At 46.9% G+C, this 14,545-nt stretch overlaps 2 protein-coding genes across 12 annotated transcripts in view; both read left to right on the top strand.

Annotated features, from left to right (window-relative positions):
- The window catches only part of TMEM217 (transmembrane protein 217), a 45,968-nt gene extending 34,567 nt beyond the window's left edge, over positions 1-11,401 (top strand). For 3 of the 11 annotated variants that reach the window (XM_057302489.2, XM_055113563.2, XM_055113562.3), the window contains 2 exons: positions 4,570-4,949; positions 10,586-11,401. In XM_057302489.2, the coding sequence (XP_057158472.1) occupies positions 4,581-4,949; positions 10,586-10,600 (384 nt within the window). In that variant the 5' untranslated portion in view covers positions 4,570-4,580 and the 3' untranslated portion in view covers positions 10,601-11,401. Of the gene's footprint in view, positions 1-4,569; positions 6,144-10,585 lie in introns of those variants that run through there. The other 8 variants (XM_055113561.3, XM_034962012.3, XM_055113556.2 and 5 more) reach the window with 5 other exon arrangements.
- On the top strand, positions 10,613-11,125 carry TMEM217B (transmembrane protein 217B). Its single transcript, XM_055113564.1, has one exon. The coding sequence runs from the start codon at positions 10,613-10,615 to the stop codon at positions 11,123-11,125; it is 513 nt and encodes a 170-aa protein (XP_054969539.1).
- Positions 11,402-14,545: the final 3,144 nt, after the last annotated feature.

The raw sequence follows: 14,545 nt of genomic DNA, 5'->3' as shown, positions 1-14,545 counted from the left end.
GAGGCAGAGGTTGTGGTGAACTGAGATCACGCCACTGTACTCCAGCCTGGGTGACAGAGCAAGATACTGTCTCAAAAAAAGAAAAATATATGAGTTGAATATAGAATCCTAGGTTGGCAGGGGTTTCTGTTTGTTTGTTTGTTTTGCTTTGTGTAGCACAATTAAAATATTATTCCATGGGATTTTTGTTTCCTGTAGAAGTCTATAACTGTTGGTCTTTTAAATAAAAAGCCCATTGGCTGCTTTCGAGATTTTCTTTTTGTGTGTGGTGTTCCATAGTTTGAGTACCATATGTTTTGTGTAGATTTTCTTTCATTTATCCTTCTAGCAATCAGTTAGGTTTCTTGAATCTGTGCATTGGTGTTTTTTTTTCAGTTGTGCAAATCCTCAGCTATTTTCTCTGTCAATATGCTACCCCCATTTTGTCTCATCTGTCTTTCTCTATCAGAACATCTTATTATATCTTTCATATCTCTTAACTTCTCCTTCATATTTTCCATCTTTTTGTCTCCCTGTGCTACATTCTGGATAATTTCTGCTGATTTATCTTGTTTCCTGGTTAACTAATTATTCCTTAATCTGTGTCCAACCTGCTACCATTTATGTCCACTGAATTTTTAATTTCAGATACTGAGTTTTTCATCTCTAGAAATTCTATTTGGTTCTTTTTCAAATCAGCTAGTGATGGCAGTGGCTGCTACCATCACTCCGGCTGTCACTCCAACTGCAGCAGGGAGGCGCGGCTAGGGTTACACACTCCATGGAGCCGGTGGAAGCCCGGCCCCTTCTGAGTTAAGTCGGGAACTCCCCAGGTGCTACTGCAGTCGCCCAAACCATAGCCGTAGACCCCACCTCCGGCTCTACGGAGCAGGCAGAAGTCCCGCTCTCTTGGGCGGGCTGCAGCTGCCCAAACTGTGGCTGTGCATCCAAGCCTCCCTGTGCTCTTGGAGGAGGGCCGGGAATAGGCAGGATCTGCCCTCCCAGGTGCAGCTGCAGCTGCCAGGACCCACGGCTGCAGACCTGGGCCTCCCACTTCACTGAGCAGGCAGGAGCCAGGGACAAGTAGGAGACCCGCCCCTTCAGAGTTGGCGGGGCGGGACCTCCGAGGTGCAGGACCCGGGCGTCTCTGCAGCCTGCACCCTCGGGGACCCCAGGAGGACCCCTTCCCCGGCTTCCTCCCGTCCCTGCAGGCTCCCGGATGTCTGCTCCCGCTGCCTGGCCTCTCTCCAACCCCGGCACCAGTTCAAATCTCGGAGCCGGGTTGGGGCCGAGCCCTGGGGGGGCCATGGATGGCAGCGCGAGGCGTATCGATTCTCCGGTGGAAGGGGGCGGGTCCTCAGTAAGGCCCCACCCTCAGGCCAGGGAGAGCCTGAAGGCTGGGGCCAGGCCGCCAGTCCTGCAGACCTAAGTGGTGCCTCTTCCAGCCTGCCCATGGCCCCCGATGGACCAATCTACTTGCACTTCCTCCCTTCTGAGGTCCATAAAAGACCTGGGCTTAACCAGAGCAGGGCAGAGGATGGCTAGAGGACGAAGAGAGCAGAGAGATGATAGGACGACCAGCTGCAGAGAGGAGCTATCCTCTCTGCTGATAGCAGGAGACAATGGGAGGACCAGCTACAGATAGGAACTACCCTCTCTTCTGAGAGCCTCAGAGACCTGCAGAGACGTCAGGACTATCAGCTGCATAGAGGAGCAACCCTCTCCAGGGCCTTCTCCCTGCTGAGAACAGCAGATATTAGCATGACTTGCCTACAGAGCGGAGCTACCCACTGCGAGTCTCCTTGTAGCTGATCTAACACTTAAAGCTCATCTTCATCTTGTTTACCCTTCACTTGTCTGTGTACCTCATTCATCTTGGACACAGAACAAGAACTCAGGCAAAGGTGCCGCTGGCCACAGAGGTTTCTGGCCAGAAAATCGACGCCCCAGAGATCCTGTAACACTAGGTCATTTTCTATGGTTTCCTGTTTCTTCATATATTTTCAGTTTATCTTTTATTTATTTTAATGCAGTAATCAAAGGAAATTCTGACACATGCTATAACATAGATGAACCTTGAGGACATTATGTTAACAGAAATAAGCCAGTCACAAATGCTATAAGATTCTACTTACATGGCCAGGTGGGGTGGCTCACCCCTGTAATCCCAGCACTTTGGGAGGCCGAGGTGGGAGGATCACCTGAGGTCAGGAGTTTGAGACCAGCCTGACCAACATGGCGAAACCCCGTCTCTACTAAAAATACAAAAATTAGCCAGGTGTGGTGGTGCACTCCTGTAGTCCCAGCTACTTGGGAGGCTGAGGCACGAGAATCACTTGAACCCAGGAGATGGAGGTTACAGTGAGCTGAGATTGCACCACTGCATTCCAGCCTGGGTGACAGAGCGAGACTCCATCTCAAAAAAAAAAAAAAGACTCCACTTACATGACATGTCCAGAGTAGTCAAATTAATAGAAACAGAAAGTGGAATGATAGTTTCCAGGAGCTGGGGCAGGGGGAAACGGGAATTTGTTGCTTAATGGGTGTACAGTTTCAGTTTTGCAAGATGAAAAAGTTCTAGAGATTGTTTGTACAACAAAATGAATATACTTAACACTACTAAACTGTCTACTTAAAAATGGTTAAGATGTAAAATTTTATCTTGTATATATATTATATATATCTGTGTATTATATATGCATGAATTATACTATAATAAAAGTAAAACAAAAATTTTAAATAATGCAAAAATATAGTAATCATAGTTGTTTGATGATCAGATATTACTGCAGTTCCGTTGCTATCTGTTGTTTCAGCTTGTTCTCACAGTGCCTTGTTCCTTATGTGCTTGGTTATTTTTCACTATGTACTTGTCATTGTCCCTGAAAAATTACTGATGAAGATTCTTAGAGGCTGAAGACCAGCATAAAAGTACAATCCTCCAGAGAGGATTTGAATTTGCTTCTGCCAGACACTTAGACACACTTTCAGTTTAGGACGACTTTAAACAAGATTTATAACTTAAAGTTAAAAAAAATACTTCACGTAATATGGGCTATAAATCTACAAAAAAAAAAAAAAAAGGCCAGCTGTGATTACAATGTCTCAAGGAGAGTTTTCTCCCCACCTGCTCAGTGTAGTTAACAAGCCAACTTTTCTTGGAGTTTCCTGGCAGAAAGATTTAGGGGAGGTTTACTTCTGATTCACCTTTCCCCTAATCGTAGGCCTTTGGGGATGCTCACAACTAATATAGGAAAGACTCCTCACCTTGGTGGACCCAGAGCTTTGATTTTGTTCTTCTTTACCCTGCATTGCTGTCATAATGAAATCAAGTTTGCCTAGATTGGCAAATAACTTCAGAGCAAAATTTACTTCCTTCCACTTGGGGAGCACTTCTATACTTTATATTTTTAAACTATTTTATCCAGCATTTTAAGTTGCTTTTTGGCAACATGTCAGCCCAAATAACCTAACCAGTCAGAAATCCCTCTACTTTATTTCCTGTTTCATTGACTTATGCGCTTCTATTTATTTTCTTCCTCCTACTTTTGTATAGTTCTTATTTTCCCTCTAACTTCTTGAGTTGAATACTTAGCTCATTATTACATTTTCTTTTCTATTATAAGGCTAGTCTATCCTAAGGCTCTACATTTCCTTTAAAGTATGCATCTTTCACTGTAATCCATATTTTGATATGTAGTAGAGAAGCGATTGCCCAAAGCCAGTTGGTGTCCACCTGTTTTTATCATCTCCACCCAACAGGGTTCTTGTGCTGCCCTGGTTATATCCTGAAACATCTGCACTCAGGTCTGAACAAGTACAGGCAATTTTCACCATCTGGGCAGCAATGGAAGCCCAAGGCAATGCTAGGAGAGTTAACAGCATAATTTTTTTTTTTTGGATACAGGGTCTTGCTCTGTCACCCAGGATGGAGTGCAGTGGCATGATCTCAGCTCACTGCAGCCTTGACTTCCTGGGCTCAAGTGATCCTCCTACTTCAGCCTCCTAAGTAGCTAAAACTACAGGCATGCACCACCACACCTGACTAATTTTTGTAGAGATGGGGTTTCACCATGTTGCCCAGGCTGGTCTTGAACTGCTGGACTCAAGCAATCCTCACACCTCAGCCTCCCAAAGTACTGGGATTACAGGCATGAGCCACCGTGCCCAGCTAAGAGCATAATTTAAGCCATCTTTTTCTAACTCAGCTTTTTCCAACACTGGCTACATACGAAAATTACTAGGAAGTTTTGAAAATTACTGGTGCCTGGATCCCAACCAGAGAATGTTGTGATTGGTCTGTGGTGGGGCCTGGACTTGGGTACTTTTGGTGATTCTAAGGTGGATCCAGGGTTGAGAACCGCTGCTGTAATTTTATCTGGTCATTGCCACCAACTTGACTGAATCCTCTCTCTTCCCCACCCCCAATCCATTTTAAACAGCCTGTGTCTTCCCAAGGCTATAGTTTCCCAGTTTTCGTATTTCTGTCTATATTTCTCCAAAGTAGATTTGGGGAAGGAGGCAGAAACCCTGGTAATTTACCATGTTGGCAGGAACTAGAATTCTCCCTCATGTTGTTTGTCTTCACAGGAGGTCTCAGCATGAAACAGCAGCAGTGGTGTGGGATGACTGCCAAAATGGGCACCGTGTTGTCAGGGGTCTTCACCATCATGGCCGTAGACATGTATCTCATCTTTGAACAGAAGCACCTAGGGAATGGCAGTTGCACTGAGATCACACCAAAGTACAGGGGTGCAAGTAACATCATAAATAACTTCATCATCTGCTGGAGTTTTAAAATCGTCCTCTTCCTGTCTTTCATCACCATCCTCATCAGCTGCTTCCTCCTGTACTCAGTGTATGCCCAGATCTTCAGGGGCCTGGTCATCTACATTGTCTGGATTTTTTTCTATGAAACTGCAAACGTCGTAATACAAATCCTCACCAACAATGACTTTGACATTAAAGAGGTCAGAATCATGCGCTGGTTTGGCTTGGTGTCTCGTACAGTCATGCACTGTTTCTGGATGTTCTTTGTCATCAACTATGCCCACATAACCTACAAAAACCGGAGCCAGGGCAATATAATTTCCTACAAGAGACGAATTTCTACAGCGGAGGTTCTCCACAGCAGAAATAAAAGATTATCAATTTTGAGTGGGTTCAGTGGCTCACACCTGGAATCCCAGTACTTTGAGAGGCAGAGGTAGGTGGATCGCCTGAGGTCAGGAGTTCAAGACCAGCCTGGCCAACATGGCAAAACCCCATCTCTACTAAAAAAAATAGAAAATTAGCCAGGCGTGGCGGCACACACCTGTAATCCCAGCCACTTGGGAGGCTGAGACTGGAGAATCACTTGACCTGGGAGGTGGAGGTTGCAGTGAGCCGAGATTGCGCCAGTGCACTTCAGCCTGAGTGACAGAGTAAGACTCTGTCCCCCCAAAAAAAAAAAAAGTTAGCAGCTTTATCCACCACTATAAGCAATCATGTTGGCCCTTTTCTTTCCCCTGAGAGGTAGGTCTCTCAGATTCCCAGCGTAGTTCTATTTCCTTTTTTTCCCCCCACTTTTGCTTAGCAGTTCTGCAAGTAGAGACCCTACTGCCACTGTTTCAGGAGAACATGGAGAGAAAATGTGATTATAATCACAACCGGAACATCCTGCTCATTGAAGGTATTTAGTTAAAGGATATTGTGATTTATCAAACCTTCTGTGAACTCCACCTTTCTACCACCTGATTGGTCAAAATGAATGGAATAAAATGAAGCTGAATTGCAGTAGGGCAATCCTTTTTTCTTGGCATCTTCATTAGCCTTCAACCCACAACTCTTTAATTTAACCCTGGGATAAGCAAACCTGTATTTATACCAGCTTTTTGCAGCACAAAGGATACTGTTGGCCCTGGGGTGGGTTTGTGCTATGATTTCCCCTCTGTGTCTTCTGTTTTATTCCAGATAAGAAAAAGAATAAAAATAGAGAAAATTCATCCTTCAATTTATGTCTCGAATTTCCCCACCCTTTCCAAATTTGTCAAGGAGTGTGAAAGTCACTTCCTTAATCAAAGATATATGTTAAACATACTTCTGTATCTGTTGCTGTGCTGTACTCTGTAGTGTGAACACTGTACTGAACATTGTGTATATACTGTATACAAAAATGTGTAAGATATGAATGACTATGAGAATTTTGTAGTTTAGTGGAAGAAAGTAAATTATTGTTTATGAATCAATTAGCCAATCATATAAGACAGTATATGATTACATACTATCACAAATAAACAGACATCACTTTGCATTCAGGTCCAGAGACTGTCTGAAGCACATTTTTTATTTTTGAGACCGAGTCTGGCTCTGTCGCCCAGGCCAGAGTGCAATGGCGCGACCTCGGCTCACTGCAACCCCCGCCTCCCGGGTTTAAGCGATTCTCCAGCTTCAGCCTCCTGAATAGCTGGGATTACAGGCACAGGCCACCATGCCTGGCTAATTTTTGTATTTTTAGTAGAGACGGGGTTTCCCCATGTTGGTCAGGCTAGTATTGAATTCCTGACCTTAGGTGATCCACCTGCCTCAGCCTCCCAAAGTGCTGGGAGTACAGGTGTAAGTCACCCACTGCTGCTATAATAACTGAGTAATTTATAAAGAGCTGAGATTTATTTTCTCACACTTTTGGAGGCTAGAAGTTCAATATCAAGGTGCCAGTAGGTTTGGTGTCTGGTAAGGGCCTGCTCTCTTTGCTTCTAAGATGGTGCAAACACTGTCCTTACATGGCAGAAGGGATGGAGAGGCAAAAGAAACTAGCTAGTTCCCTCCTGTCCCTTTATAAGGTCACTTATTCCATTCATGAGGGCTCTGCCCCTATGATTTAATCACCTCCTAAAGGCCCCATCTTTTAATGCTGTTGCATTAGGGATTAAGTTTCAACATGAATTTTGAAGGGGACAGTCAAACCACAGCACTCACCATTTGGCAAGCTGTCCTCGTCATTGTCTTCCCCGCTCCCATCCTCAGTGCTCTCCTGCCCCTGTGCTCCTCACCTCAGAGGATGGGCTGTCCTCCATCCAGGTGCTCATCCCAGACTCCTTCTTCCACAGCCCCAGGCCCCAAATCTGTCCCCCAACATCCCTCTGCTGCCTTACTTCACCTTATTTCCTTCCATAGCCTATCAACTGCTCTGCCTACCTCCACCTTTGCTCCCTTTCTGACCCATGGCCCTCACAGCAGCAAGAAAGATTTTTCTAAAATGCAAATCGGGCCAGGCGCAGGGGCTCACGTCTGTAATCCCAATACTTTTGGAGGCCAAAGCGGGCAGATCACTTGAGGTCAGGAGTTCAAGACCAGCCTGGCCAACATGGTGAGACCCCTTCTCTACTAAAACTACCAAAGTTAGGCAGGTATAGTGGCAGGCACCTGTAATCCCAGCTACTCGGGAGGCTGAGGCAGGAGAATTGCTTAAACTTGGGAGATGGAGGTTGCAGTGAGCCATAATTGCACCACTGCACTCCAGCCTGGGCAACAGAGTGAGACTTTGTCTCAAAAATAAATAAATAAATAAAATGCAAATCTGATTATGTCTGTCTGTCTGTCTGTCTCTCTCTCTCTCACACACACACACACACACACACACACACACACCCTGAAGAACCTCTCCTTTGCCTTTCAGAGAAACATCCACATGGCTGGTAGCAGGTAAGGATCCTTCCTGATCTGGCCCCTGCCAACATATACAGTCTTCCCCTCTGCTCAAGCCAAGGCAAACTTGCTGTTTCCAAAATGGCTTTTGCCTATCCCTGTGCCTACCCCTTTGTGTTGTCTCCTTTGCTGGGGGTGAAGTCCCTCCTTTTTCTGCCTAGTTAATGCCCATGTCTTTGAAGACCCAAGCTCAGTTATTGCCTACTCCAGAAAGCCTCCCCTGATTCTCATCCAATGATTTTTCATCTCTCTCACTGTTACATCTTGACAACACTGAGCCATCTCTTCCTCTATCATATTTATCACGTTGCATTGTAAGTTTTCTTTTTTCTTTTCTTTTTTTTTTTTTTGAGACGGAGTCTCGCTCTGCAGCCCAGGCTGGAGTACAGTGGTGTGATATCAGCTCACTGCAACCTCTACCTCCCGGGTCCTGATTAAGCAATTCTGCTGCCTCAGCCTCCCAGGTAGTTGGCGCGTGCCACCATGCCCAGTTAATTTTTGTATTTTTAGTAGAGATGGGGTTTCACCATGTTGGCTAGACTGGTCTTGAACTCCTGACCTCGTGATCCGCCTGCCTCAAGTTTTCTTTTCTCTTAATTAAAAACAATTTTTATTCATTTGTTTTTTTATTTGTCTAGCTTCCACACTAGCATATTTACCTGTCTGTCTCCAGTGCCAAGCTCAGCCCCCAGCACCTGTAGATACACAATAGATGTCTGCTGAGTGAGTATTGAATGAATAGAATGTACCAGAGGACCTTGGCTAGCAGCAGAAAGAGAAGTTAGGCCGTTATTATAGTGATCCAGGAGAGAGGTGCCGAGGGTGGAGACCAAGGCTGGGGCAGCAGAGCTGTGGAACCAGTGGGGTTTATACAGACATTTCCTTGAAACTCACAACATAGATATAAAGCAAAGGAAGAAAACTGTGTGGTTCAGGGCCTTATTTTTAGACAATTCAGGTGAGTACCCCATGGGTAGTGGCTGCTCTGGAAGCTGCGCTGTGAACCGAGCAGAGGTGAGGTTTCATTGGTGCAGACGGGGAAGCATCAGTGCAGCTACCCACCAGACAACACACTGCCTCCCTCCTGGGCCCTCCAGGTTCTAGGGTGCACTGAGAGTTTTGTGTATCCGGAGTCACACAGGGTTGGGAGGATGGTGGGGAATAAAGTATAAGAATATTTGGGATGAATCTGGAAAACATTATGCTAAGTGAAGTAAGCCAGATACCGAAGGACAAATGTATGATTCCACTTATGTGAGACACCTAGAGCAGGCAAATTCATAGAGACAGCAAGAAAAATGGTTAGTAGGGAGCGGGGGAAGAGGAGATTGGGGAGTTGATGTTTATAATGGGTACAGAGATTTTGGTGGGGATGATGAAAAAGTTCTGAAGATGGCCAGGCATGGTGGCTCATGCCTGTAATCCCAGCACTTTGGGAGGCCGAGGCGGGCAGATCACTTGTGGTCAGGGGTTCAAGACCAGCCTGGCCAACATGGTGAAACCTGTCTCTACTAAAAATACAAAAATTAGCTGGGCATGCTGGCGCATGCTTGTAATCCCAGCTACTTGGGAGGCTGAGGCATGAGAATCGCTTCATCCTGGGAGGCAGAGGTTGCAGTGATCCAAGACCATACCACTGCACTCCAGCCTGGGTGACAGAGCAAGACTCTGTCGAAAGAGAGAGAGAGAGAGAAAGGAAGTTCTGGAGATGGATAGCGATATGCTTGCACGACAACGTGAATGTACTTAATGTCACTGAATTGCACATTCAAAAAGGGCTAAAGTGGTGAATTTTACATTCTGTATATTTTACTGTGTTTGGAGTTGATCCAGTGAGTGAAGAGGAGAGGGCTGGAGGGAGGCTAGTGGCAGCCTGTCTGTGCTCTGCCTGGCTGGACAGGACCCATTCTGGTCACTTCAGAGAGAGGCCAGGTCAGGCTTCCAACAAGTTGTCCCCCATTGGACATTCGTCAGCCTGAGGACAGCCCTGTGTTCTCCTAATGTGTGACTGTGCCCCTTCCTTTGCCCCACAACAGAGGTAGCTCGCCAGTGTAGTGAATGATGAGGACAGAGGTTTGCTCGGGAGTCCTCTGAATTGGGAGCCAGTAAGAAGAAGATTCAGGCTGTGGAGGAACGTTTGCGCTGTAGGCCCAGCCTACTCCAGCCTTAGGTCCCCCATTATCAACATGCCCTCAGCAGGGTCGGCTTGGGCACCAGGTTCCTGCTCCCTGCCGTGAGTTGACCTCTAGAACTCAGGTGTAACCTAGGTTGCAGCTGGAGGTCTGCCTGCTGGGCCTTCACCTGCACAATGGTGGCTTATTGTTAAGGCATCTTGGCCCTGGGCAGAGTCTTGCCTGGATCCATAAACCTTTACCCATTCCATTCCTGCTGGCCAAACCCTGTGACTTGGGACAAGGCTGGGCCATGCCCAGGGAGCAAATTGGAAATTTCTAAGGACTTGGAAGGAAAGAGTAGCGGGGGCAGAGGATGTCAGGGATGATTCCAAGCCCTTGAGGAGCCATGAGAGTTTTCTGACTTCAGAGAAGCAAACTCCCCAGATGGGAGCTTCGTTCATACCATCGTTATTCTCAATACAGGAACCTCTGAATTCCCACAAACCTACATCAACAGGAGCACTCTTTTTGCCACTTTAAAGCAAAGCTGAAGCTGGAACAGCAGAATTGGAAGCTACTTAGGAAGTCCCAGGCCAGTGATACATTCATTTCCCAATGATGTGGTCACATCTAGCAAGTTAGGCCAGAGCAGGGGCCAGACCCTATGTCCCTTAACTTCCAGCCTATTGCCTGTCCACACACCATCATTGCTCTTAGCTCTCTGATTTATATCTAGTGACTTGGGGGATTTGTCTAAGGCTACCTCTGTCATCTTGTCACGTGTCTGTATGATTTTCTTCCTGCAGGAGGTGCTCTGGTGAAACAAGTATAAAATGAATGTCAGGATGTTCTCCCTCATGGTGGGCATCTTCTCTGTCCTTAATACCACCCAGTTCTTCATCTTTGACCTGAACCAGAAGACACACATTTGCTGTGAGGCCAAGTTCAGCATCTACGTGGACTCAAAGTCGGAGCTAGTCACTTGGACCCTGTTCCACAGGGCTAATATCAGCACTGGCCTCTCCCTCACCACCATCATCATCAGCTGCTTCCTCCTTTATTGTATCCACAAGAATATCTACATGGGGCTGCTGATCTATGCCATGTGGATCATCACTTACGAGCTCATCAACTTCTCCATAGTCCTGCTCCTCAACGGGATCATCAAAGATCACTTCAAGACGCTGAGTTACTTGCACTGGATCTTCCAAATCTCACGCATGCTCCTGCACTTTTTCTGTCTGCCCTTCATCGTCAAGCATGCATACAACCTTTACAAGGAATCCCAGACTGTGGGCAGGAAACACCGCCACAGGCTCTGCTCCGCCATTGCAGTGAACTCATGACTACCTGTCCGTCTGGGAATGTTGTACTGGAAGTTAAACTGAACCATGCCAGATGCCAGGAAAGGTGGGAGGGAATGGTGCTCCTCAACAATGGAACCCTCCCTACCCTGCCTGTCTTCTGTTGATGCTGCTTGGTTTGTCAGGGCTTTTGAGTTTTACGCACTGAGGAATGATTCTCGGGAGAGGGCAGGTTGTGCAGATCAATTATTTTACAGATATGTTGTGTGACTTGTTTTAGCAGTTAATGATATGTGGCCTTGTGCTTACTTAACCATCTCACTGGTGTCTGTTTTTGCCTCTCACTGTCCCCTCTCCTCTGCACTTCCTTAGTTTCTAGTTCTTCCTTTATGGGTTGGCCCACAGATGCCGGTTCTGCTGAGTCCTTTGGAGCAGTGTTGTTCAGTAGAACTTCCTGTGCTGATGGAAATGTCCTCTATCTGTGCTGGCTACTAGCCATGTGTGGCGACTGAGCACTTGGAATGTGGCTATTACAACCCAGTAACCAAATTTTAAATTTTATTCTTTTTAAGCTAATTTCCATTTCAATAACTATGTATGGCTGGCTCAAGACTAGCCTATCGGCCCAGCATGGTGGCTTACGCCTGTAATCCCAGCACTTTGGGAGGCCAAGGCAGGTGGATCACTTGAGGTCAGGAGTTCAAGACAAGACTGGCCAGCATGGTGAAACCCACTCTCTACTAAAAATACAAAAATTAGCTGGGCGTGGTGGTGGGTGCCTGTAATCCCAGCTACTCGGGAGGCTGAGGCAGGAGAATCGCTTGAACCCAAGAGGCGGAGGTGGCAGTGAGCTGAGATGGTGCCACTGCACTCCAGCCTGGGGGACAGAGTGAGACTCCATCTCAAAAAACACACACACACACACACACACACACACACACACACACACAAACAGGGCCGGGTTCGGTGGCTCACGGCTGTAATCCCAGCACTTTGGGAGGCCGAGGCAGGCAGATCAAGAGGTCAGGAGATCGAGACCATCCTGGCTAACACAGTGAAACCCCGTCTGTACTAAAAATACAAAAAATTTGCCAGGCGTGGTAGCAGGTGCCTGTGGTCCCAGATACTCAGGAGGCTGAGGCAGTAGAATGGCCTGAACCTGGGAGGCGGAGCTTGCAGTGAGCCGAGATCGCGCCACTGCACTGCAGCCTGGGTGACAGAGCAAGACTCTGTCTCAAACAAACAAACAGACAAAACAAAAACAAGGACCAACCCTTTGAAAAACAAAAAGAACCCCCCAAAATATCTCCAGGCATTGTCAAACATCCCATGGGGTGGGGGTGGTGGGGGGGCAAAGTTGCCCCTAGTTGAGAGACACTATTGTAAAGCAACAAGCCCTGTGTTGAGAGCTGGCAGGCCCCTGCCTTGAACTAGGAGCGCCGCTTTTCCTGAGAACTCTTCACATTCACCAGTTGTGCAGTCTTCATCCTAATGCTCCTATTTTATGGTTTGACGAAACTGAGACTCACTGGGCTTCAGTGATGAGATCAAGGTCACATGGTAGCAAAAGCAGGACTTGCATCTCATCATCTGACTTCATACACAAAAGTCGGCTCCCTGATTCATTCTTACTTTTACCAAGATAAAAAGGAACACCTCCTTTTAGGGTAGTTCCTTTTCCCTTGAAAAATGTTGGGAGTGAAGTCAAGAGACATGTTTGTTTGTTTGTTTTGGCCATACTCTTCCAAACCATGAGCATAGTAATGACAGTCGCTGGCTTTTACTGAACACTCAGTGCCAGGTACTATCCTACAATTCACTCAACTCTTTCCACCACGGATTTAAACCTGGGCCAGTTCCCCCAAATGACCACAAGATGGCAGTCAGTAATAAGCTTTTGCTTAGAGCTGTTGGCCCCTAAATCAGATCTCCAAGGGTGGCTGTTCAGGATTTACGGAGCTTCCAGCTGATGACTGGGAGCTAATGTGTGTGTTTCTGCCCCAGTCTCACAAGGCATGCCTTGTCTGATTGTGACTTGCTAGTACCAGAAACACAAAATATAAAACATGCGCCAACTTCTGGGTTCTGATTCCCCATCCCGGTTGAGGTCGCTAGGGTGGGAGGTAGACCTGGGCAACATTGGGGAACTGGAGACCTGTGTGTTGAAGAAGTGTAGGGAGAAGCAGAGTTCCAGGAATCACCTCAGCTGAGAGTTACTTTAGTTGAGAAAGTTTAAGACACTCAAACGCAAGGTTGTGCTATCCTCTATACAAAGACTCCTCAAAAGCATGGTTGCTTCTGCCTTTACTTCCTGGTCTCCTGTTCTTTCTAGAACCCATCCAGTTAGGTTTCACCCCCACCGCCCCACTGGGACTGCTCTTGTCAAGGTGATCTCCACACTGCTCAAGCCGGTGGTCAGTTCTCCACCTTTGCTGACCTGTCCTGCAGTGGCTTTTGACTGCTGATCCCTCTCTCCTGCCAACAGGTTTCTCTGGCAGCCCCTCTGCCTCCGTCTCCATCCCTCCTCTGCCGCACTGGCCCCTTCTCCTCAGTCTCCTTTGCTGGCCTCTCCTCATCTTCCTGACCTCCAAACACCGGAGTGCCCTCGGCACAGTCCTTGGTCTTGTTCTCTGTCTCACTCGCTCCCAGCTCACCTGGTCCAGACCCATCACTAATAAGCCCCATATACATCTTCAGCCTGGACTTCTCCCCTAAACCCTGGCTTTGTTTATGCAGTTGCTTCCTTGATGTGGTAGCCAGCTCTAACATGGTTCCCAGAGATCTCTGCGAACTGATACTCACATTCATCACCTCTTCTTAGATGTGGGCAGGACCCAGTGATCCTCTTCTAGCAAAGAGAACATAGCAAAAGCGATGGGTTGTCCTTTCCAAGGTTAGGTTACAGAAGACGATGACGTCAGTGCTGCCCGCTCTCTGAGGGAAGCTGGCTATCTCGTTGAAAGTATCTTTATGGAAAGGCTCACACTGCCAGGAGCAGAGGTCGCTAACCAAGAGCCCGTGAGGAACGGAATCCTACCAACAGCCCCATGAGGGAGCTTGGAAGCAGATTCTCCCCTACACAACTCTTTTTTTTTTTTTAAATACAATATGGGGTCTCCCTATGTTGCCCAGGCTGGTCTTGAACTCCTGGCCTCAGGCTATCCTCCCACCTTGGCTTCCCAGAGTGCTGAGATTATAGGCATGAGCCACCATACCCAGTCAGGATATGTTTGGGGGTGGTTACTGTTGTAGAGACATTTTTGCAGAGATGTGACATGAACTAGTTATCTATTACTGCATAACAAATTACCCCAAAATTAGCAGCTTAAGAGAGTACATTTATTCTGTCTTAGTTTCTGTGGTCAGGAGTCCAGACACAGCTCACCTGGTTCTCTGACTCAGATTCTCTCAGGGTCTCACTCAGGATGTCCCTACTTTTATTTGATTTTTAGAGACAGGGTT

This window comes from Pan paniscus, chromosome 5, assembly GCF_029289425.2.
Source record: "Pan paniscus chromosome 5, NHGRI_mPanPan1-v2.0_pri, whole genome shotgun sequence".
Classification (NCBI taxonomy): Eukaryota; Metazoa; Chordata; class Mammalia; order Primates; family Hominidae; genus Pan; species Pan paniscus.
Note: the sequence above shows the minus strand (reverse complement) of the source record. Positions and strands in the feature narration are given on the sequence as shown.